The 23,969-nt window shown below is 48.6% G+C and overlaps 1 protein-coding gene across 4 annotated transcripts in view; it reads right to left on the bottom strand.

Annotated features, from left to right (window-relative positions):
- Window positions 1–3,218: 3,218 nt before the first annotated feature.
- The window catches only part of Ubash3a (ubiquitin associated and SH3 domain containing, A), a 43,218-nt gene continuing 22,467 nt past the window's right edge, over window positions 3,219–23,969 (bottom strand). Inside the window, exons 8-15 of one of the 4 annotated variants that reach the window (XM_039098726.2) lie at window positions 23,805–23,931; window positions 20,421–20,520; window positions 19,547–19,669; window positions 15,980–16,072; window positions 14,145–14,289; window positions 13,325–13,431; window positions 11,970–12,079; window positions 3,219–9,896 (exon numbers count right to left, since the gene is read on the bottom strand). In XM_039098726.2, the coding sequence (XP_038954654.1) occupies window positions 9,759–9,896; window positions 11,970–12,079; window positions 13,325–13,431; window positions 14,145–14,289; window positions 15,980–16,072; window positions 19,547–19,669; window positions 20,421–20,520; window positions 23,805–23,931 (943 nt within the window). In that variant the 3' untranslated portion in view covers window positions 3,219–9,758. Of the gene's footprint in view, window positions 9,897–11,969; window positions 12,080–13,324; window positions 13,432–14,144; window positions 14,290–15,979; window positions 16,073–19,546; window positions 19,670–20,420; window positions 20,521–21,108; window positions 22,184–23,804; window positions 23,932–23,969 lie in introns of those variants that run through there. The other 3 variants (NM_001401235.1, XR_005497253.2, XM_063279154.1) reach the window with 3 other exon arrangements.

The following is a 23,969-nucleotide window of genomic DNA, read 5'->3' as shown; positions in this document are numbered from 1 at the left end:
GAGGGTAAGAGCAAGAGAGAACAAGAGGTAGCAAGAGATCGAGGAGGGGGCAAGCAGCCCCTTTATAGCTTCAGGAACACCTGGCTGTTGCCAGGTAACTGTGGGGGTGGAGCTTAGACAGAATGCTAACACCTCCCTTCTCTTCCCCTCTCCTTCTCTTCCCTTCCCTCTCTTTCCTTCCTTCTCCTTCCCTCTTCTCCCCTCCTTTCCTCTCTTTCCTTCTTCCCTCCCCTCCCTTTTCTTCTCCTTCCCTCCCTTCTCTCCTCTCCTCCCCTTCTCTCTTCTCCCCTCCCTTCTCTTCTCCATTTCCCTTCTTTCTTTTCTTTTTGGTGTTAGGGACTACTTCTGCAGCCCTCACTTGGAACTGTGTAGACCAAACTGGCTACCTTCATGCCTCTGTCTCTCTTTTTTTTTTTTTCTCAGAGCTGGGGACCGAACCCAGGGCCTTGCGCTTGCTAGGCAAGTGCTCTACCACTGAGCTAAATCCCCAACCCCTCATGCCTCTGCCTCTTAAGCCTTGATTGGCGGACATGAGGTGCACACCTGACCTCCAGTTATTTTCCTCTGTGATCGTGGTTAGCTGTGTCCTCAGGGGACTGCCTGTCTCATTCCAGTAGCTGCTTTGTTGGTGTAAAGGTTTCTGCTGGGTGTGATATTTCAGACCTTCCATCTCCGGGGCGACGCCCCTCCCGATTTCTGATGATTTGGGGCTTGTCTCTCTTTTGCTCTGATTAGTCTGGGCGGGGTCTCTAAGTTTAATTGATCTTTTTAAAGCACCATGTGTTGTTTTAATCTTCTTCTCTGCTTTCTTTTTGTCGTTGCTCATTTTGTTTTTTCTAGATAGGGTGTCTCTGTCTAGTCCTGGCTGTCCTGGAACTTATTCTGTAGACCAGGGTGGTTTTGAAGATCTGCCTGCCTCTGCCTCCCGAGTGCTGGGATTAAAGGCATGTGTCACAACCGCCTGCTCTTTTTCTGCTTGGTCTTGGAGAATTCCTTTCTTTTGCTCATATTGAGTTAAGGAGTTCATTTTTTGATATCTCATTCAGAAACTAAGCCAAGGACCATTTAGAGCATTTGCCATCTACCCTGGGTGAAGGGTATTCTGATCTGGTTGCTTTAAGGCTGGCTTCTTCAGCCTTCAGTTAGCATCTCAAAGGGACACAGCGGGAGGCTAGGTAAAACCTCAGCGGGGAATTGCTTCTTTAAGTGGAGGTCTTTGTTGGGAGAAAAGGGGAGGGGGGTTTATCTTTGCCCTTTGTTCTCTGTACTGGTAGCACTCAAGGGTAGGGAGCAAGCTTCACAAGGTAAAAAACAAAACAAAACCTAGTTTGGCTAACTTTCACCATTTGTTTCTGGCTCCGAGGGTCACGGGAAGTAAACCACCCTAGAAGTTTTGTTCCGACAAACTCAGCATCTTATCTCCTGTTTTTGCACCTGAGGTCCTGTGGTGTACACCTCCTTTATGACCTCCGGTTAATGGTTTCAGTAACCCCTTGGAATGTGCCCTAAGTTGTAGACCTCTGCCATTATCTCAGAAGTAATTAAGCAGTCCCATTATAAAAGGAACTTGATGGGGCTGGAGGCTAGAGGTCCTGAGGTCAATCCCCAGCAACCACATGGTGGCTCACAATCATCTGTAATGGTATCTGATGCCCTCTTCTGGTGTGTCTGAAGACAGCTACAGTGTACTCATATACGTAAAATAAATAAATCTCTTTTAAAAAAGGAGCTTGAATGTCTCTGGGGTGGGAGGGTTGCCATTTGTAGATGTTTCTGCAGAATGGCAACTTTTACATAGTGGTTGTTTCTGCAGAATAAACGCTCTTTGTCTTTGCATACTGGGGCTGGGGTCTTCCTTCATGGATTTTTGGACCCTTGCAGAGTCACTATATTTTGCTTGTTATTCATAGTTAGGACGCTAAGGCCGTGCATTTTAGGTTTCTCTCCTAGTAATGACTTGTAATGTGGTATTAATTTCCCCTAATCTTGCTGTAATGACATCCCACAGATTCTGATAGGTTGTATTCCTATTCTTGAACAAAACTGAAATTTTTTCCTCAGATTAAAAAAAAATATGGTGTGTGTGTGAAAATGTGTGTGTGCATACACGGAGGTCAGAGGACAACTTGTGGGAATTGGTTCTCTCCGTCCACCAGGTGGGTTCTGAGAAACTCAGGATTTTAGGCTTTTTGTCACACACCTCTCATGGCAGATCCATCCCACCTGTCCTATTTTGTCCTTTTGGCATTGCCTCTGATCCAGCTGCATTATTAATTTACAAATATGTGGATTTTCTTTTACAGTTTTCTGTCATCTTTTAAAAAACGATTTATTATTATTATTTTAATTTATATGAGTACACTATAGTCGTCTTCAGACACACCAGAAGAGGGCACCAGATCCCATCACAGATGGTTGTGAGCCACCATGTGGTTGCTGGGAATTGAACTCAGGACCTCTGGAAGAGCAGTCAGTGCTCTTAACTGCTGAGCCCTCTGTCATCTTTTCTAATCTAGCTCATTTATGGACAGAAAATGTATACTTCACGATTCAAATACTTTCACATTTACTACAATTTGCTTTATAGCCTAGAATGTTGTCCTTTTGACGAATAGGCCATGCTGTATTGGAAAAGAAAATAAATCATATACCACTGGGTGGTGAGGTGCTCTGTAAGTATTGATTAAAGCGAGTTGATTGGTAGTGCTGTCGGGTCTTTTACGTATTTATTGATTTTTTCTTTCTGTTTCTAGTGACTACTGAGAGATATTAAAACCCATGAAAAATAATTGCAGATTTTGCTACCGGTGGTTACAGGGTTTAGCATCTACCATTGTCTGTTGCCCATTTCTTGAAGACCTTGAGGGATGCCCTGCTTAGCATTAACTGTCAACTTGACACAGCCCAGGATCACCTGAAAAAGGTGTCTTAGTTGAGTAATTGACATCATCGGGTGTTGCAGTAAATACTTATAGGCTGCTCTATGCTCCCCAACAGGCTCTGCACCTGTCCAAGAGCTCTGGCTTCACAAATGAAAGACGGGCCAGCTTAATTTTTATCATGCCTTAACAACGCAACAGCTGGGCTTCCCCCTAACTCCACGTGGCTAACCCACTTTCCCCTCTAATATTCCTGAGTTATACTTGCTAAATCTATACTTCATCTCTGCTACCCAAGACCCAATCTGGGGAGTGGCCTCTGGGGCCACTTAGACCGGATTCTTTTTTTTTTTTTTTTCCAGAGCTGGGGACCGAACCCAGGGCCTTGTGCTTGCTAGGCAAGCGCTCTACCACTGAGCTAAATCCCCAACCCAGACCGGATTCTTATATGTGGCGGGCTCTTAAGTTTGAACTCTCTGCTTCCCCTTGTTGACGGTTCTGCCGCTTCTCTCCTCAGCGTTTCTTGCCCAGGAATCCTAAAAGTCCCACCTCTGTCCCCCTGCTCAGCCATTGGCCTCTGGCTCTTCATTGACCCTCACAAAAACCAACTGTTGGCAGGGACCTGCAGCAGACTTGCGAATTGAAAGCACAAATCAACCCCCCAACAATCAGGTTGGCCTGTGGGCGTGTCTTGGGAGGAGACTGTCTTGATTACTAACTGATGTACGGGGGTCCAGCCTACTGTCGCTGGTACCATCACAGGCAGCTGCTCCTGGGCTGTATCAGAAAGCTGAGTAAGAGTGAGCCAGCAAGCAGCGTTCTTCCAGGTTTCTGCCTCCAGGTCTAGCCCTGACTTCCCTCAGGGATGGGCTGTGACCCGGAAGTCCAATACCATTTCCCCTCCTGGAGGCGGAGCTACCAGACCATGAGCTGTGGCCAAGCGTTCAAACACACAGCCTGTAGGGGTGCCGATTCAAACCTTCCAGCATGAGTGGCAGGGTAAGGGCTTACATTACTAGATCACAGAAGAGTGGGGGGACATTGGTGTGGACTGTGAGGCTCCAAAAATGCGAAGTATCTGAACAAGGGCGGAGAAACGAGAACAGAACGGGATTTGGACAAATATTTCAGAATCCAAAACACCAAGGGTTAGAGTGTTTTCTCACAGCAACAGAAAGGTAACTGCAGCGAGGAACACACCTTGTTTTCTTTGCTTTATCCTTGCTCCCAGCACATCGATGTGGGTTTTTCTTTATGGCTTTTTTTTTTTTTCCCTCTCAGTCTGTGGCAATCTCACAACAGTCAGATTCATTAAAATCTTCCCACACCATTTTCCCAATAGTTAAGATGGTGGTTACCGTTTTCCTTTTCAGCAATATTTTATAAATTTATTTTTTTTTAAGATTTTATTTTATTGTATGAGTACACTGTAGCTGCCTTCAGACACACCAGAAGAGGGCATCAGATCTCATTACAGATGGTTGTGAGTCACCATGTGGTTGCTGGGATTTGAACTCAGGACCTCAGGAAGAGCAGTCGGTGCTCTTAACCACTGAGCCATCTCTCCAGCCCCCCAGCAATATTTTAAATGAAGGTCTATACATTGGATTTTAAAACATCTGCCTGCCACACACTTAGCAGAGAGCAGTGTGGCTTAACTTTTATGCTCAACCGGAGACCAGAGATTCCGTGTGGTTCACTTTATTACAGCATTTGCTTTATGGTGGAATGAACCTGTAATAGCGTGAGGTGTGCCTGTGGAGTACAGGGAGGAGCAGACAGAAGTCCGCATTGGTTTTCTTTGCCCTAGAGCTAAAGTGCCTGCCTGGTGTTGCTGCTTTGATACTTGGTGCTACATTGTATCACTTTGAACCCTGTTGGAGGCTTGGTTGTTGTCAATTGTTTTCTAGACTGTAGTTATTTGAAGACCAGCTTAACATTTGAGTCTTAGGTTGATGTGTGTGTGGACACCCTTGCATTCACGCACCGTGGGCACTTGACAGGTTTAAAGAACACTTTGCTTCCGGATGATTTTGTCCTTAAGATAATAGCTTGTCCCAATCATCAGTTTCTTGGCGTTCATCTATCTCCTCACCTGCCATTCTCATTGTCTCAGTAGTGACGCCTCAGCCTTTCTCTTCTGTGACATATTGCTAAGCTACCTTAGTAGTGGAGACGTGTGTTTCAGGAGGCGGGGTGTCTCTCCCTGGGTCTGGTTGCTGCCACATTCGGTTCTTCCTGCTAATGTTGAGCCCTGTGGTGGGACTCTACCTGGCCTGATTGATAACCACCTGGCTGTGGCCATTTGGGGAGGGATGCCACACCCCCAGGTTTCACGCCTTGCAGAAATGTCCCACACCTGAATTTTGCTTGGCCAGACTCAGCCCACCTGCTTCCTGTAGACTGGGTCCAGCTCCACCCTGGAGGCTGTGCCCATTTCCCTGGAGTGGCAAGCCATTCTCCAGTAAGCTCTGCACTTCAGCACTCAAAAAAAAACAGCAAGTGACACCCTTTCCAGTTTGTCCTTTCTGGACCATTCTTCCCAGCCTTAGGGGTTCTGTGCATTGTGTATACATCATCATGGTCACCGCTCTTTTAAAGTCAGACATTCTTTTTATCATCACATCACTGGGTGGCCTGGGCCTGTGGGTAGATGGAGCCGAGGTACAGCCTGCTACCTCACTGAATGCATTGCTCGTTGGGTGAGCTACCATATGCCTTACCATAGTGGTGAACCCAGGGGACAGCTCGTGGGTCCCCCTTTACCCAAGTGGTGGTTCCATCTGCTCACGCTCCAGGAGGAAGCTGCAGGAAGCACAGGACTCCCCTTCCCTTCAGAAGCGGCCATCTTGCTTTTACTGTTGTCTGTTGCAGCAATTCGCCCATGTTCCAGTCACTTGTGGTAGAAAGACAGACCCACGCCACAAATGTGGGACCCGATCTCACTTTAACTTTTTCTTTTTTTTTGTAACTTTCAGTCTCCAAAATAGTGGGTTTCTTCAGGGCATTTTCACTTCTTTTGGTTCTTTTTTTTTTTTTTTTTTTTCGGAGCTGGGGACCGAACCCAGGGCCTTGCGCTTCCTAGGCAAGTGTTCTACCACTGAGCTAAATCCCCAACCCCTGGCATTTTCACTTCTATATACCATCGTATTCTGTCAGGAAACCAGGGTCCTTGAAAGCCATTCTTGGAGTCTGTGTCTTTTCAGGAGCCATTTCTGGATGTCTCTTATTTTTTTTCTTTTTTCAAAAAAGTACCCTGAATTTCTGACTCCAACGAATTTGCTATTTTACGTTTTTGTTAATACGATTTTTCTTGCATTCCAGGATATAGAAGAAAAAACACTATTTTAGTCAATTTTCTCAAGTCCCAGGCGGTTATAGCATCTTCTCTCACCAGGGAATTGATATTGCACACTGGCATTTGGTTAGTCACGTCAGACTTGACGCACCTGTCCACAGGGCCGAGAGGCACTCTGGAAACGTCTGGCTAATCCAGCTGCCACGCGAACAGTAACGGAACTGTTACTGCAGCTGGAGAAGACAGCGTCATCCCTGTCTGGCTGATCCCCACTCAACAACCCACAGAGAAGCTTCTGATGTTCGCCCATCTCATACACAAGGAAGTGGATGGAGCTCAGAGGACTAACAGGTGTAGGAGAAGCCAGGCTCTGTGCCTCTGAGCTTGAATCGGAGTTTTCTGACGTTGACACGTCTATTCTTAGTGATGGTCGAAGATCATGCAGTCAGATACAAGCACTTCCTGTTCTCAGAATAACCTTCGCTCCAGTCAGGAGCCCTACATGTTTCCCTGGCTCCAGTGTCTGCTCTGTACCCTCTGTAACCACTCCCTGGTATTCCCCATGGATGGGCTCCCAGATCCTTGTAGAAACCAAGGTCTTGGGATGCACGAAACCTTTACAAAGAAGGGAGTCATCATGGCACACAACTGGCATGTATCCTCCATGCAGTGCGGATCATTTCCACATTATTTATGATGCCTAATTCAACATGCACGCTGTGTAGACAGGTCCAGTGGTCAGTACTTCATATGGTGCTGCATAGCCTGCCCAGTGTCCGGCTCCTGGGTGGGAGAGTCTTGGTGCTCTTGCATGCACTGTAGAGTTCTTCGTGACTGCCATACAATGTACATGGACTACATGCTTAATAAAGAGGCAATCTGCCATGGAGGTGTCACACAGCCTGCTTCCTCCTGGGACCTCTCTCCTTGACTTGCCACAGGCTTGCCTCTCTGTATGTGTGTCTTAGTCACTGTTCTATTGCCGTGAAGGGACACCATGATCATGGCAACCGTTTAAAATAAAAAGAGTGCATTTGATTGGGACTTGCTTACAGTTTCAGAGTTTAGTCCATTTTCCTCATGGAGGGAAGCATGGTGGCCAGGCAGGCATGGTGCTGGAGAGTTCTACATCTGGATGAAGGCAGCAGAAAGAGAGAAAGCCACTGGGCTTGGCTTCAGCTTCTGAAACTCTAAAGCCCATACCCCAAGGTCACACCTACTCCAACAAGGCCACACCTCCTAATCCCTCTCAAGTAGTGCTGTTCCCAGATGATCAAGCATTCAATTATATGAGTCTAAGAGGGCTATTTTTATTCAAACCACCACAATGTGTCTTGACTTCCTTTTCTTATAAGGACAGTCAGATTGGATTGGACCTATCCTGATGATCTCATTTAATTCAGGTACCTTTTCCAAGATCCTGACTCCAGGCCAGCAAGATAGCTCAGAAGGTAAAGATGCTTGGTGCTCAAGACGGGCCACCTGACCTCAATATCCAGAACCTAAGTGTCTTACTTAGGGTTTCATTGCTGTGAAGAGACACCATGACCAAGGCAACTCTTATAAAGGGCACCATTTAACTGGGGCTGGCTTAAAGGTTCAGAGGTTCAGTCCGTTATCATCAAGGCAGGAAGCATGGCAGTGTCCAGGCAGATATGGTGCTGGAGGAGCTGAGAAATCCACCTCTTGTTCCAAAAGCAGCTAGAAGACTGACTGGCTCCCATAAGATTAAGAGGAGGGTCTCATTGCCCACCTTCACAGTGACACACTTCCTCCAACAAGGCCACACCCACTCCCTTGGACTCTAACCCTCTGGAAATTGGATGCCCAATGAAATGCTTTCTAAATTGCTCTGGTCATCCTGTTTTGTCACAGAAATAGAAATGTAGCTAAGACACTCTGTAAAGTTGGGTAATGTCTGACATCCACATATTTCCTGTAGCCTGCGCACACATAGAGTGCTTACATATATTCTGTCTGTCTGTCTGTCTCTGTTTCTCTGTCTCACACACACTTTTTCTTTTTTAACGATTCTATCTCCAAATACTGTTTCATACTGAAGCGCCGGGATCAAGACTTCTGTGTGACTGATGAACTGATTCAGCCCACAGCAGTGACTCTCAATAGTTTTTCAGGTGACCCAACCCCCAAGTTGCTTCCCAGACTTCCCCCGGGGGAACTGGGGTGGGGGCGGGTGTGTATGTGGGAGAGTGCCTTGAGCTTTTGACCTGTCCACCCATAGGGTCATTTGTCTTTGTTTGCACCTCCGATCCCTGCAGAACTGAACTTGAGAGGAAAGAACACAGCTCTGCCTAGGACACGTGTCAATCAAAATCCAATTATAAAAAACTCAAGTGAAAAGGTCAAAGACTGTGGGTTGTGAGATGGGCTAGGGCAGTGTCCAGAGGAAGGTGTCCTTCCAGATGTCGCCAGCAGGGGTCAGACGAGCTCGGAAACATTAAGGGTCACCCCAGGGAGAGGAAAGAAAAAAAGAGTATCAAGAAGACTCACAAAGCCCCCATCCCTCCCTGCTTGTTGAGAAGATCAAAAAGAAGAAGCCAGACAATGACCCACAGGAAGTGTGTGTGTAGGAGACTCAGATCTTTATGTCTAGACCCTTATCAAGAGCCGTGATGTGTTTGGAAGAACAGAGGCTGAGGTAGGGTGGAGGGTGACCTTCAAAGACACCTCCTAACTTCTGGGACCATGAACAGGTGACCCCTGTGGCTAAGGGATTTTGCCGGCTCGGTTTGTCAAGGATCTTAAGATGGGAAAAGATTCTAGATTACGGAGCACAATTCGTTATAGCGTCTTTGTGAGACTGAGGCAGGAGGCTCAAGGCAGGTGCCATGTGACCGTGCCTTAGGACTTCCCCAAACTGATTGACTTGAATAGAATCATAATATAAAAGACGCCAGGAATATAATATAATAAATATGATGCCAGGAAGGAGAGAGGCCTCTGGATTCTGGAAATGACTGGGGAAGAGTCCTCTAGAATCTGCAGAGGAACGCCACCAAACACTTAGTCTATGCGCAGTAGGAATTTTGCACCGCTTTTGAGCATCACTCTGCCTCCAGCTCTGTGTCCAGGCAACAGCACAGAACCCCTAGTCAAGTGCTAGTACCGGCTGCTGTCCTGGTATTGATCTGGTAGGCTGGCCATTTCTTTTATTGACCACTGTTCCTTATTCAGCTGCTGTGGCCCTGGATATAGAGTGATTGCTATAGCAAGAAGGAGGCCTCCTAAGAACATACATAATAGACAGGTGGCCTCTTCAAGTGTGGAGAGTCGTTAGTTCCTGGAAGTGAGGCAGTTCCTCTGTTCTCTCCTACGCAGCCCACATGTTACAATGTGGTTTCTTAATCTAAACCTCTACTCTGGCCTCTGCAGTGGCTAGCAGGACAGTAGATCCACAGCTGGCATGGATGAGCCGTAGCTATTCCCCCTGAGTATCAAGTGTGTTTTGTTCTTTCTCCCAATCACACCAGCCGAGGGGCTAGGATGCCTTTGTGATCATAATCAGAGCCCCTCATGCCTTGGCATGGGGCAGTCACCTCTTCCTGCAAAGCTTGGCTGACTTAGTTGCTTGAGATCCAGTTTCTCCAGTTAAAGACCGAGTTGGCCCCGTGTGTCAGCGTCTTTACCGGCGGATTCACCAGGTCCCACTTTCCGTCCTCTTTGTTTTCTTCGCAGAAGCACATCCCCAGAGACGGAATCTGGAAGAGGGTTTAGAATGTTTAGAATGTTCTATTACACGTCAATCAACTTCGGAGCCCTTCTTAAACCCACCGAAAATGCGCTTCTGGGTCATGGAGGAGACCCAACAGTCCCAGGCCGTCCCAGCCTGTCACAGAGCCAGGAAACAAATGCTAGCACCGACCATTTAATTTGTCTGGGGATAATCAGCCCTCCTAGCAATGGGTTACATTGTTACCTAGGATGAGATTGGTTACAACTTAGAGTGGGACGGTTGAGCATTTTGGGAGCCAGGAGTCCTCCTTTCCCACAGAATTACCAGACCCACATACCTATGGGGGGGGGTGAGAGACCCTGCCAACCAGCTACAAATTATCTTATTCATGCCTCAGCTGCACAGAAAGGTTCAGGATTCAGGTTTTAGAACAAAGCGCAAAGTTGGGCCTCAGTGCCTTCATCTGTAAAATGGGCCAGCTCCATGGATCCTTGTGTTGAGGCTTTTCTGTCCACACACCTTTCTTCCCAGCAGTACCTCATCTTTTTAACGACTAGGAATTCTTTGGTCAGACAAGATGTTTGTTTGCAAACATCCCAAGATGCAGGGAGGAATCCTGGGCAGACGTTAGTGTCGACTCAGGGAAAAGTCATTCTATTGGCAGACAGGGACTGCCAGGAGGTATAATGAGCTGGTCAAGTGAAAGCACTGAATTCTCAGGGCCCTGGATGCTGGCCCTGATGGGAAGGACCAGTCCTTTCAGGCATCCATCAGCAGAGCCCTTGGGTAAACTTCCGAACTGCAGGCTGTTTAATGTGGGCTGCTGTGGGGGTAGACTCAGTGGTCAGCATAAGGCAGTCCCGGAGTCTAGAATGTATAGGAGTCGTTTTTTCTCTTGTCCTTGTTCTCATCTTCCTCTTCCCTCTTCCTCCCTTCTTCCCTCCTTCCTCCTTCTATTTGAACTGGGGTTCCCTGTGTTGCTTAGGGAACCCATAACTCATAAGCTCACGTGGTCATCTGGCCTCAGCCTGCTGAGTAGTCTCGATTACAGCAGGCATGATCCACTGTGCCTGACTCTGAGCTATAATTTCCCATACCAGTAGAGCCAGGGCACTGGATCACTGGTTAATTAAATTGGTGTGTGTGTGTGTGTGTGTGTGTGTGTAACAGTAAGAGTGAGAGGGAGAGGGAGAAAGAGAGGGGGAGAGAAGGGGGGAAGGGGGAGGGGGGAGAGAGAGAGAGAGAGAGAGAGAGAGAGAGAGAGAGAGAGAGAGAGAATATGAATATGTGAGCCTAGCCCTGAGCAGGTCACCAGAGGAGAAACAGTTGAACAGTTATCAGTTATAGGGCTGGTCTAAGATGAATAATTCATGGCCTGGCCACCTCCCTCTCTGTTCTGCTTGGGGACCTATTCAGTCGGTCACCCAAAGTGCTACCAAAGCATGCTTGCCCCTAGCTTGCTGCTGGAGCCTTTCACAAGGCTGGCCCAGCACCTGGTCATTGCTATAAATAGCTATGGTGAGTTCCCATTTCTCCCTTCAGAGGAGACTCAGGAGGTGAGTGGGTGGAGGTTCCTTCTATCTGTCAGTACCCACCCCTCCTAGCACCCCCTCCCATCCCCACAGAGGAAGGCAGGACCACACAAGGTCTAGCCTTCTCTTCTTACTCAAACAATGTCTCCTGACTCCTCATAGGACCTTTGTTGTGCTCTTAGAGCTGCAGAGGATGAGCTATGGGCTAGCACTGAACAAACCTTGAAACTTCCTGACATCGCTGACTGCAAAGAACCGGGGAGACTGCCACTCGGGTGTTAGGGTGACAGGCTTACCCCACAGCTCCTGCAGGTATGCTCTCCATGGGAGCAGGTGGGCACATTCACGTAGTCCTGCCAGCCCTCGGTTTGATGGGCACGTCATTCTTTAAAACGCTTGCTTTACTTGGAAGTTAAAGGGGCAGGGATTGGGGATTTAGCTCAGTGGTAGAGCGCTTGCCTAGCAAGCGCAAGGCCCTGGGTTCAGTCACCAGCTCCGAAAAAAAAAAAAAAAAAAAGAAAAAAAAGAAAAGGAAGTTAAAGGGGCATAAAAAGAGGGACACATACCTTTCTTACCAGTTGGGCAAAATCCCCACATTCTCTGGGTGGGAGCCCAAGGAGTGGCCTCGTGCAGGAGTCGAGCGCTGAGCTATGGCTCACAATGAGGGTGATGCCCACTGTTGACAAAACACCTCAAGGTCAGAGCAGGCCCAGGGAGCCCTTTGCAACCTATAAGTCTCTTCAAAGTCTTGAGGGTCCCGCTACTGTGCCCTGGTGAGATGGTGGGGTGAGTATGGGTAGGAAGAGCAGTCATTTGCTATGGCTTAGAGCACACCACCTTGTCACACGGGGCCCGGGGCTAGGATGTGGTGACTGTGTGACAGCTTCAAGGATGGCGTAAGGATGATGATGATCTGAGTCGCTGTCCTTGTGGATGGCTGCCTAGGTCCTGTCAGTCACAGGCGGAGTGTGTGATGGCTGCCGCCAAGACCCGAGCCAATCACTTTATCTGGCTTATCACGGTGAGCCTGAGATGCTGCCTGCTTTTAGATAAGGGTTAGCAGGACCTGGGGAGATGCCTCAGGTGACATGATGGGCTCCAGACAGCTGGAGAGTGGTGTGGGACCTGGCACCTCTGTGTGTGCCTCATGCTGGATAAAGGAAAGCTGGGAGAGATGGTGGTTGATGGTGTGAAGTGGGAGAGCTGGGAGCATGGCTGGCCGATGGTTAGGGCAGGTGGGCTGTGGCTATGCCTCCTTTTCCTTAGGCCTTGGCTACCCCTCTGTCATACTGGGCTTCTCTTTTCCCATAGTTTGTGATGACCCTGATGGTCTAGGTCCATTCATGCTCAGCATGAGAGCAAGCAAGCCTGGTGTGATGATTTGTATATGCTTGGCCCAGGGAGTGGCACTATTAGAAGGTGTGGCCCTGTTGGGGTGGGTGTGGCCCTGTTGGGGTGGGTGTGGCCCTGTTGGGGTGGGCGTGGCCCTGCTGGAGTAGGTGTGTCACTGTGGGTGTGGACTTTAAGACCCTCATCCTAGCTGCCTGGAAGCCAGTCTTCTCCTAGCAGCCTTCAGATGAAGACGTAGAACTCTCAGCTCCTTCTGCACCGTGCCTGCCTGGATGCTGCCATGCTCCCACCTTCATGATAAATGGACTGAACCTCTGAACCTGTAAGCCAGCCCCAATTAAATGTCGTTCTTATAAGACTCGCTTTGGTCATGGTATCTGCTCACAGCAGTAAAACCCTAAGATATCATAGGATATGTGTGCGTGCATCCACACTCTGTCATGGTGGAGATGACATACTGTCTTGGCCAGAGTATGGGGGTTGGGAAGTGGGGACGCTAACAGCCCAGAATCAGCTAATCCCATCCTAGGGAAGCCCGAGGCTGTCCTCCTCAAGCTTGTGGGACACTCACTGTCCTGTGGGCATGTGTTGATGATCTGCCCCATGCTCACGGCACACCTCTCCACGTACTGGTCATAGCTCTCGGCTGGCAAGAGGGAGCAGCAGGGGAATGCTGGCCTGAAAGAGGATGGAGAGAGAGAGAGAGACATGGGCTGCTGTTCTGCAGCCTTCTGGTGAACAAGAGTGTGCTGGAGCAGCCAAGTGGGGCCATGATCCTCCAGACGGCCTGCTGGGCACGGCTCATGGGTTCCCAGCCAGCAGGGGCTCCTGGAAGTGTTCCACACTGGCCAAGGGAACCACCAGCATGGAGGATGGCCAAACAGGAAAGCCGTACATCTCAGCCCACCTGGAGACAGTCACCCGGTGGGAAAGACAAAGATACTCCCCTTCACAAACCAGAGTGAGGACCCTCTTCTGGGTGAGGTCCCTGTGTTCATCCCCTTTTTTTAGCAGGAATACCCCATCTTCTATATGTGGTCAGTTTCCCCAACCTCCATCACCTCTAGCCGCCTTCACCAGGAGTCTTTTTTTTTTTTTTTTTTTTTTGGTTCTTTTTTCCGGAGCTGGGGACCGAACCCAGGGCCTTGCGCTTCCTAGGTAAGGGCTCTGCCACTGAGCTAAATCCCCAGCCCCTTTCACCAGGAGTCTTGACGGTTTGGTTGAGCAAAACCGTAACCCTCAAGCCATTTCCCATTCCCCTGATCCTGCTGGTACTATATACACAGCCCAGTCTGCCTTACTCCCCCACCTCACGGCTCTACCTCGGTAGATAGATTTTCTTTAACAAGGACCGGAGAAGCCTCGGTGGCCGAGATTTGCAAGACCCATACCTATAGTCGAGGTCAACATTGAAGTCTGCTTCTTTCAGCTCCTCCAAGGTCAAGAAGGTCAGAGTGGCCTTGCCGGCTTCCCACTTCATCCACTCGAAGATTCCGGGCTCAACTTTTATCTTCAGCCTCCTCTCCAGTTTGAGCTCTTGGGTCAATGGAAAACAAGTGCGAAGGAGTTACCATCCGCGTTACATAGAGAGGCTTCTTCATAGCTAGACCCGGCACGGTAGTTAGCGTTTTGTTTTTTTTTTTTTTTTTTTTTTTGTCAACTTGACACAAGCTGGAGTTACGCCTGAAAGCCAGAAGAGGGCGCCAGACCCCATGACAGATGGTTGTGAGCCACCATGTGGTTTCTGGGAATTGAACTCAGGACCTCTGGAAGAGCAGCCAGTGCTCTTAACCTCTGAGCCGTCTCTCCAGCCCCTCTTGCAGAGTCCTTGAACTCACGGAGATCTGCCCGCCTCTGCATTCCAAGTGCTGAGATTAAAGGGATACACTATTACGTCCATTTCCTTGTTTGATTACTGATGTGGGAGGGCAAAACCGCTGTGGGTGGTGTCCTACCTGGGCATGCCATCCTAGGTGCTATGAGAAAGCAGGCGGAGCAAACCACGGGGAGCAAGCCAGTAAGCAGCACCCCTCCCTGGCTTCAGGTTCCTGCTTCTAGGTTCCCGCTTTGAGTTCCTGCCATTACCGATCTGATTGACAGACAGCTCTGTGGAAGTAGAAGTGATGAACGCCTCGTCCTCCCCCAGTTGATTTTGGTTGGTGTTTTATCACAGTGATGGAAAAGCAAACTAGGACACCAACCCTATAACGGAGTCCAAGGAAACCCTTCGCATATGTTACTCTTTCCTGGCAAACGTCACCATCCTGGGATCTAAGCACAGCGCTGCTTTCTCTAAGCCCCGAACCACCAGGCATTTGGAGGAATCCAAGGACTGACAGCATGCTGTCCATCAAGAGGGACCATGCTGCTTGGCTAGGGGGATACCATAGGCAGCGTGTTCACCTTAGGTCCCCGCTGTAACCCCATATGCAGCTCACCTAAGCCAGGCCACAGTTTCTTCCTTGATGGAATGATGCATAATAGAGACAGGGAATCCAGATGGGGCAAGAGGTGAAGAGTAGGGAAGGAAACGTCTAAAACATTCAGATTTCTCACAGCTTACCCTTCCCGAGCATTTTATATCTGGACCAAAAGACCCATCGAGTAAGGCTCTTTGTGAATGGGGGAAAAGGGAGATTCAGAGTAGGGGCAGGGAGGGCCCCTGTCCCCCTGGTGGAAGGCAGGGTACTGACTTCGGCCAGGAACTTAGTTCTGCAATGAACAAAGAGGGGTTCTCTCCCCCACTATGGACACCTCCATGATACCCTAAGTGTGGGCAGAACCTGGGTGACCACCAGCTACCCACATGGCTATGTTGTCTCGCATAGCTGAGAGGACCTGTGAATGGCTTTTTGACCGTTGCGAGATGCTGGACAGCTCCTTTCCAGCACTGATCCTGTCCCGGGAAGTCTGGTATGGATCTAGAAGGGGTCCTCAGTAGCCCCAGCTCTCTAGGCTTGTGAATGTTCGTTCCCAAGTACCGAGACACTTGGCAGAACTGAGACACATCACAAAGTATGATGATCCTGTGACACCAGCTCCCACGGGTCGTACAACCCTAGCATTCTGGGATGTAAGTGGTTCATTTCTGCCAGCGGCTCCCAGGAGGCTGGCTCCTAACTGCCACTCCTTGCTCAACATCTCATTCATCCCCACGCCCTCTTTGCTCCCCACGGAGAGCCGCCTTAAGATCAAGCCAAAAGGTAAGGTCTGTTGAGCTTCTCACCTTCCAGGATGTGCTTGGCTGTCTGCACGCAGCGCAGGGCTGGAGACGCGAAGACCGCGGTGACTCTGACGCCACTGTCCAGCAGGGCTTCTCCTGGAAAACAACAGGTAGGAAACTCCCTTCACGTATCAGCCCAGGATTGGGGGCTTGCCTTGGTGGCAGGCAGGGATGGATGAGACTCCTATCAACTGCTATACACACCTGCAGGATCCCCCAACCAGGATAGGGTAGGACCCGCAACTGTGACCAGCATTGCCAGTAATGGTCTTGTGACTACATTATATTGTATGGCGGAGGTGGTGGCCCAGGGGTCAATGATCCTGTAAACAGTGTGGAGGTTCCTCCCAGCTGGCCACAGAACAGGACTGAGAGGAAACCTAAGGGGGTTGTACTTGCCATGTGAACCCTACTCTTTAGCTGTGTTGAAAAATGGAGGAGTTCATGTTACAAGGCGTGGGTGTAGCCTCAGGAGCAGAAAGTAGCCAATAGCAGCCAGAGAAGACCCCCCCAGTCCTACATCCCTGAGGACCCAAGTTCTGCTCAGACCCTGGGTGAGTCTGGAAGGAGGACTGGACTCTGTGGACTGAGAACCCACCGTGCCTACCTCAAGTCAGATCTGCAACTGTAAGCTTAGCATGCACATAGCTAAGGTGTCCACTTAGTCGGTCACCTTAAGGCCAGCCATGGCTTGTGGGGGGACAAGGGGTAATCTAACCATGTTTTCTCTGTGGTGCTAGAAGTCCAGCTGGTGGCAAAGGCACCCATGGCACAGGAGGTGCCTGACACGAAAGTCACAAGGCTTGTGGTTGTCCGTTAGGGGCAAGTTGGACTACTGACCCCCTCAGAATGGGACCTTAATTGATGGATCCGTATCTGAGGCTTTGACCAATAGGAATAGAAAAATATCAGAAAATTGTGACTGCACCAAACACACAAATTTCATGCAAAATTTATGATATATATATCTATGATATATTATCTATGCTATATATCTATGCTATATATCTATGATACACACACACACACACACACACACACACACACACACACACACACACATATGGATTTGAATACCCATAGATTCTGTGCCCAAAAAAAGATAAGATCCTGGGACCTATCTCCCAGGGCAACTGAGAACAAGTTAACATATTAACATAAAGCTCGGCTCTGATCCCCTCAGAGTCAAATGTCTTCCACAAGGGAGAAGGCTGAGAAGAGATTCAGACAGAAAGGGATGATGGGAAGACATCAGGGCCAGACCCCATGGAGCAACAGGGAGAGGTAAGTCTTCCTCAGAAGGAATCATGTGCTTGAACTGTGGCCTTGGGACTTCAACCTCTAGCACCAATAGGTAACAAATGATACTTCAGCCACCCAGATGGTGACAGGGATATAGCAACTGGGGATATTTGTTACCTACGCAACCCATCCCTGGATGCTCCCGTGCATACATCCTGGGAGATGTTCAAACATCTCTGTAAGTATTTAGGCACGAGGACAGGACTTCTGGGACACATATACAGGCTCACATGACATGTGGGCTTGTCACATCTCCTAAGGAAGGAGGAACCCTAATGGGCTGTGTACAGCTGATATATCCCAACCTGAGAACCAACTGTCGTCAGACTGGGAGCTAGAAACAGCCACAGTGTGAACCACCGGGAGAGCTGGCAGTGAGAGCCTGTCTCATGTAGGGCGAGAAGCAGGAAGGCTGGTCCTGTAGATGACCAGCCAGGGACTGGGATGTCTGCTTGTCCCCTTAGGCTCAGCTTTCTGAATTTGTAAGTTGTAACTAGAGAAGCACAACAGTCTCATCTGTTCCCCAAATGACAGCTCATAGAAGGAGACTCTGCAGTCATAAACTCAAAGGCATAAGTGATAGAGCAGTATTACCTGTGAGGGGGTGTGCCTTTAAAGTGTGTGTGTGTGTGTGTGTGTGTGTGTGTGTGTGCGCGCGCGCATCGGTGCCTGTGCCTGTGTGTCTGTGCGTGTGTGTGTGTCTGCATCAGTGCCTGTGCCTGTGTGTTTGTGTGTCTGTGTGTGTGTGTGTGTGTCTGCATCAGTGCCTGCGCCTGCATCAGTGTGTGTGTCTATATCTGTGTGTTGGCATCTGTGCCTGTGCCTGTGCCTGTGCCTGTGTGTATGTATGTGTCTGTGACTGTGTGTCTCTCTGTGTGTTTGTGCCTATATCTGTGTGTCTGCATCTGTGTCTGTGATTATGTCTGTGCGTGCGTGTGTGTGTATGTGTGTGTGTATGTGCATATGTGCACACATACAGGTGTGCATGTATGCTTGTGTGTGGATGTGTGTGGTGGTCAGATGTCAGCCTCAGAAGTCATCCTCAGGAATGCTGTTCACCCTTTTATTTAAAATGGCATTTCTCATGGGCCTGGAGCTCACCTTGTAGGTGAGCCTGTCTGGCCAGGGAGCCCTGGGGAACAGTCTGCCTCTGCTTCCTCAGCACTGGGAGTACAAGTGTGCTATCACACCCAGCTTTTCCACCTAGGTTCTGAGGATTGGTGTGCTCACTGGGCAAATACTTGGCCCACTGAGTTATCTCCTCAGCTCGGTTTTAATTTTTTAAGTGACACTCTTGGTGCATTCAGTGATTTTTTTTGCTATTTCTTCTCCCTACAGTGTTTCCTCCCTATATTTCCTTGCTTTTTATCACCAATCATCCACTTCTGGATCAGACTGTTCTACTTTTGGTCACTAGCTGTGTGACCCGAGGGAAATGATTGAACATCTCTGTGGTGGTTTAAATGAGAATGTCCCCCAACCCAGGCTCATATGTTTAAATATTTGGTCCCCAGGTAGTGGAACTGTTTGGGAAGGATTAGAAGGTGTGGCCTTGTTGGAGTAGGTGTGGCCTTGTTGGAATAGGTGTGGCTTTGTTGGAGTAGGTGTGGCCTTGTTGGAGTAGGTGTGGCCTTGTTGGAGTAGGTGTGACTTTGTTGGAGTAGGTGTGGCCTTGTTGGAGTGGGTGTGGCCTTGTTGGAGGAGATGTGGCCTTGTTGGAGTGGGTGTGGCCTTGTTGGAAGAGGTGTGACTTTGTTGGAGTAGGTGTGGCCTTGTTGGAGTGGGTGTGGCCTTGTTGGAGGAGATGTGGCCTTGTTGAAAGTGGTATGTCACTGGGGATGGGCTTTGAAGTTTCAAAAGCTCATGTTAGGCCCAGTATCCCTCAGCCTCCTGCCTGTGGATCAGGAGGTAAACTATCAGCTGCTGCCCCAGCATCTGCCTCCCTGCCATGATGATCATGGATTCACCCTCTGAAACTGCAAGCAATCCCCCAGTTAAATGCTTCCTTTCATAAGCTGCCTTGGTCATGGTGTTTCTTCACAGCAATAGAACAGTAACTAAGACACTCTGCATGCCCGGGTATGGGCAGAGTAGGAAAGATGCCAGTATGGTCAAAGGATGCACTGCAGGGGCTCCGTGGATACAATACAGCCCATGACAGGGGCAGGGGCTCAGTGGATACAATATAGTCCATGGCAGGGGCTCAGTGGATACAATATAGTCATTATTGTTACTGTCACTTTCCTCTGGGAACACTCTTAAACGTACCAGCAAGTCTGGCCTGGAAAATTCCACAGGAAGATAACGGCGGATCGTTTTCAAAGTCTTTGATGCCGTTGCTCCTCCTGGGGAGGCTGCGGGGGAAGTTCAGGTCTGGCCTGTAGTATTTTCCTGAGGTAGAAACAAGTGGCAGACATCTGAGGTCACTGAGTCAGATCCCATTTGTCATCCAAGTCCCCAAGAGGGAGCTCCACACTGCGGGGAAGGTTATTGTCTGAGAGCTCGCCAGTGCCGTTGTTTGTAAAGGGTTCTTGTGATGGGGACTCAAGTCAGGGGACCAATATCGCAGGCCAGTAACATGTTCTCGAATTCAGAATGCATAGGTTTGAGCCCCAGGGACCAGGAGCCCACTTTTTCCTTTTATCCCTTATCACTCACAAGGGAGAGAATGCTGCATCCTCAGAATAAACTTCTGAGTTGGTATCAGTTAACCGACTGTAGTGTGATGCCTCCCTTCTGTGTTGCTGATGGCGGGGCAGTTCACACTTGGCTGGAGGTGCCCTACGATGGGAACTCTTCAGTCACATGCTTGAATGCAGGACCAGAAAACAGGGGCTGCATGACACCCTGGTCCCTTTGAGTTTGACACTGGTCTCTAAGATCTGTCAACCTGTTAGAAATCCCGACCCTTAGCCGTATGACCAGAAATGAGTGGTTTAACCTCTCTCATTAGAGAAAAGGGGAACCAGGATTGTCACCAGTCACCGACCTGATGCCAAGGGCCTGGCTTAGACATGTAGCCAGTGTGTACGTGGGTGGGTTTCTTTATCCAAATTAGCGGCCCCAAAGGTGCTATGCCATGGTCTAGGGTCCCTCAAGGACACAGAGCTAATCTGTCGAGAGTCATCCCGACTCAACCTACCATCAGTGGTAGTGCACTGGTGTAGCCAAGACTTCCCAAAGACCTGGTCCACCCTCTCACCATGGCGTATGACCAGAACACCTCTCCTCGCGATGGTAGCCTGGGGTGGGAACAATGGGTTGTGAAGTTATTAAGAGACTTTGCAGTATCCACCAGCCATCGACTAGGGACAAAGACTCTCCCAAGCTCCTTGGCAACTGCGGTCAGTCAGGCTGCCAGCCTTCACAGTGTGAGGCTGGGGGATTGCTTCCATTTCTTCCTACATTTAATTTCTCGGGCCCCATGACTTCATAAAAGAGATGTAAAGAGGACTGAGCCCATCACAGACATGTACTCTCCAACTGTTTTGTTTCTCCCAAGTGTCTGTCTTTCTGTCTATCTGTCTATCTATCTGTCTATCTATCTGTCTATCTGCCTGCCTGCCTGTCTGCCTGCCTGTCTGTCTGTCTGTCTGTCTGTCTGTCTGTCTATCTATCTATCTATCTATCTATCTATCTATCTATCTATCTTCTTCTTCTTCTTCTTCTTCATCATCATCATCATCATCATCATCATCATCATCTATCGCCTGTCAATCTACAGTAATGAGAAGTGTCCCCTATAGGCTTAGCTATTTGAATACTTGGTCCCCTACATCTGTCTGTCTGTCTGTCTGTCTAATCTATTAACCATCTTTCTTCCTCCCTCCATCTTCCTCCTTCTTTTCTTTTTCTCTCATATATCAATCTATTTAGTTTACTCATTTACTCCTACTCTTCCTCTTCTGAGGAGCCCTCCAGGATTAGCCATGCTTGAGTCCATCCCAAGGCAGCTTCTTCATAATGCCCGGGTGTGTGCCTCGCCTCTGAGCACTCAGGTAAGGAGCCTCCCTCTTCTTCCCCCTGCCTTCCTGTTGCTGGTCAGTCTCTGCTTGCCCACGTGCTCTTAGTGAGCAGGACAGTCATCCCTCAGTGTACCTGAGGTGGGCTGAGGACCCCTGCAGGCACTAAAGTTCACAGATGCCCAGGTTCCTTCTATAAAACAGTGTGATGTTTTTATTGAACGTAGACACATCCCTTGTGTGCTTTAACTCATCTCCAGACAACTGAAATGCCTAATGCCATTTAATGCTATGTGAACAGTACTTTTTTTTTTTTTTCAGAGCTGGGGACCAAACCCAGGGCCTTGCGCTTGCTAGGCAAGTGCTCTACCACTGAGCTAAATCCCCAACCCCCTATGTGAACAGTACTTATGTCATATTGTTTAAGGAACAGTGGCAGAAAAAGTCTGTATGCATTCAATACTGGCACAGATATTGCCTTCCTTCATCCTTCTTTCCTGCCTTCCTTCCTTCCTCCTTCTCTCCCTCCCTCTTTTCTCTTTTCCTTTCTCTCTCCCTCCCTCTCTCCTTCTCTCCTTGTTTTTATTCCATCCATCCTTCCTTCCTCCCTCCCTTCCTTTATTTGTTTCTTCTTTTCTTTTCTTTTCTTTTCCTTTCTTTCTTTTCTTCTTTCTCTCTTTCCTTCTTTCTTTGTTTGTTTTTTCTTGTTTTCATTTGAAACATGGTCTGACACTATAGCCCAGGTTGCCCTAGAACTTTCAGTGTAGCCAAGGTTGGTCTCAGACTCACGGCTATCCTCCTGCTTTTACCTCCCGAGTGCTGGGATTACAGATATGTGTTACCATAGCCATTTCGGATCTTGAATGTTATTCAGAGGCTCAGATGTGGAAGGCTTGGCTGCAACCCATGGTACTGCTGAGAGTGGGACCTTTCAGAGGAGAGCCTGGTGGGAAGAAGTTAGGTCACTGGACTTGTGACTTTGAAGGGTTCTTGGGACCCAGTGCCTTCCTCCTTTTGCTTCCTGGCTCCTATCAGGTAACTGACTCTCCTCTACTATCTGCTTGTATCGTGGTAAACTGCATCACGATAGGTCCAAAGCAACTGGTTGGTCCAAATGATGACGGACTGAATACTTTAAGACCATGACAAACACAGAACAAGCCATTCATTTCCTTCGAAGCTGGTCATTTTAGGTTTTTTATTGCAACACTGGGAAGCTGATTAAGACAAGGTACAGTCTTCTATAATATTTTCCACCCCTGGTTGGTTGAATCAATGGGGGGGGGAAAGCCCCTCATGATCTAGAGGTACAGAGGCTGTATTTTATTTTGTTTCAACTTTTTAAAAAAAGATTTATTTATTTTATTTATACAAGTACACTGTCGCTGTCTTCATGCACACGAGAAGAGGGCATTGGATCCCATTTACAGATGGTTGTGAGCCACCATGTGGTTGCTGGGAATTGAACTCAGGACCTCTAGAAGAGCAAGCAGTCAGTGCTCTTAACCACTGAGCCATCTCTCCAGCCCCCCCTTGTTTTAACTTTTTACCTGACAGCATCCAGCAGCCTTAGGTCAGTGTGTGTGTGTGTGTGTGTGTGTGTGTGTGTGTGTGTGTGTGTGTGTGTGTGTGTTGGGGGCAGCAGCTCTCTGAAACATTCCTTCAGCAGCCTTAGGTCAGTGTGTGTGTGTGTGTGTGTGTGTGTGTGTGTGTGTGTGTGTGTGTGTTGGGGGCAGCAGCTCTCTGAAACATTCCTTTCCTTTCTAGGCTGCCCTTGGTACTTCACAGCCACAGGGCACACGCCCACTGTGTTCTTGAGAGGTTTGTGTTTGGGGAGTAGCCCCAGAGTCCTCAGCAGCAATGCATCAACCTTCAGGAGGGGCTCCTCTGTGTGTGAGTTCATCGTTGTGGTGGGGTTTGGTCCGTGGCTATGTATTGTAATGCTAAACACCAGGCCCCAAGGTCTGATTGCTCTCAGGGTAGAGAGAATCCTCACATACACCAAGTGATGCTCTTCGATTTTGCTCCTTAATTTAAAACTATTAGTTGAATAAAGATGCTGACAGCCTATAGCTGGGCAGAAGAGAGATAAGCGTGGTTTTAATTCCTAGGCCTGGGGTCTGAGGAGACCACACAGAGGGAGAAGGAGATGGAGAGAGGAGAAGATGCCATGGGGTAGGTGAGTCTTGAAAAGATGGTCATGAGGGCTGGCCAATTAGAGGTGAGAGCAGCCCAGACAGAACATGGCAGGTCATAACGGGGTTCTTGTCAGGGAAGTAGACATATAATAGGAGAGGGTAGACACACCCAGCTCTTGTGCTGATTAAGGCTTATTATAGATATAAAAGTTTTGTGTCTTTTATCTGGGAGCTAAATGATCAAAGGTGGGGTAGAAACTCCCATTTGAGATTAAATAGTTACTATAATAGCCTCACTTGGGAGAAAAGTCAAACTCTAGCAGCCAGGGCTACCATAGTGTTATATTAGCAAGCACGGTTTACTAACAAAACAACAAACACATAAACAATAACAACGACAACAACACCAACACAAGGTCCTGTTACCTGCAAAGCTTGTATGTCGCTAATGCTCCTTGACACTGACGGAGTGTGTGAGTCCCCATTTCTCCTGCTACTGGCTTCAAACTCCTTCCTAGAGTTCAGGTCCATGGCGAGACTGAACGTGTATGTCCTGTGGGGGAAGAAGAAGAAGAAGAAGAAGAAGCAGCT

Source organism: Rattus norvegicus, chromosome 20 (genome assembly GCF_036323735.1).
Source record: "Rattus norvegicus strain BN/NHsdMcwi chromosome 20, GRCr8, whole genome shotgun sequence".
Taxonomy (NCBI): Eukaryota; Metazoa; Chordata; class Mammalia; order Rodentia; family Muridae; genus Rattus; species Rattus norvegicus.
Note: the sequence above shows the minus strand (reverse complement) of the source record. Positions and strands in the feature narration are given on the sequence as shown.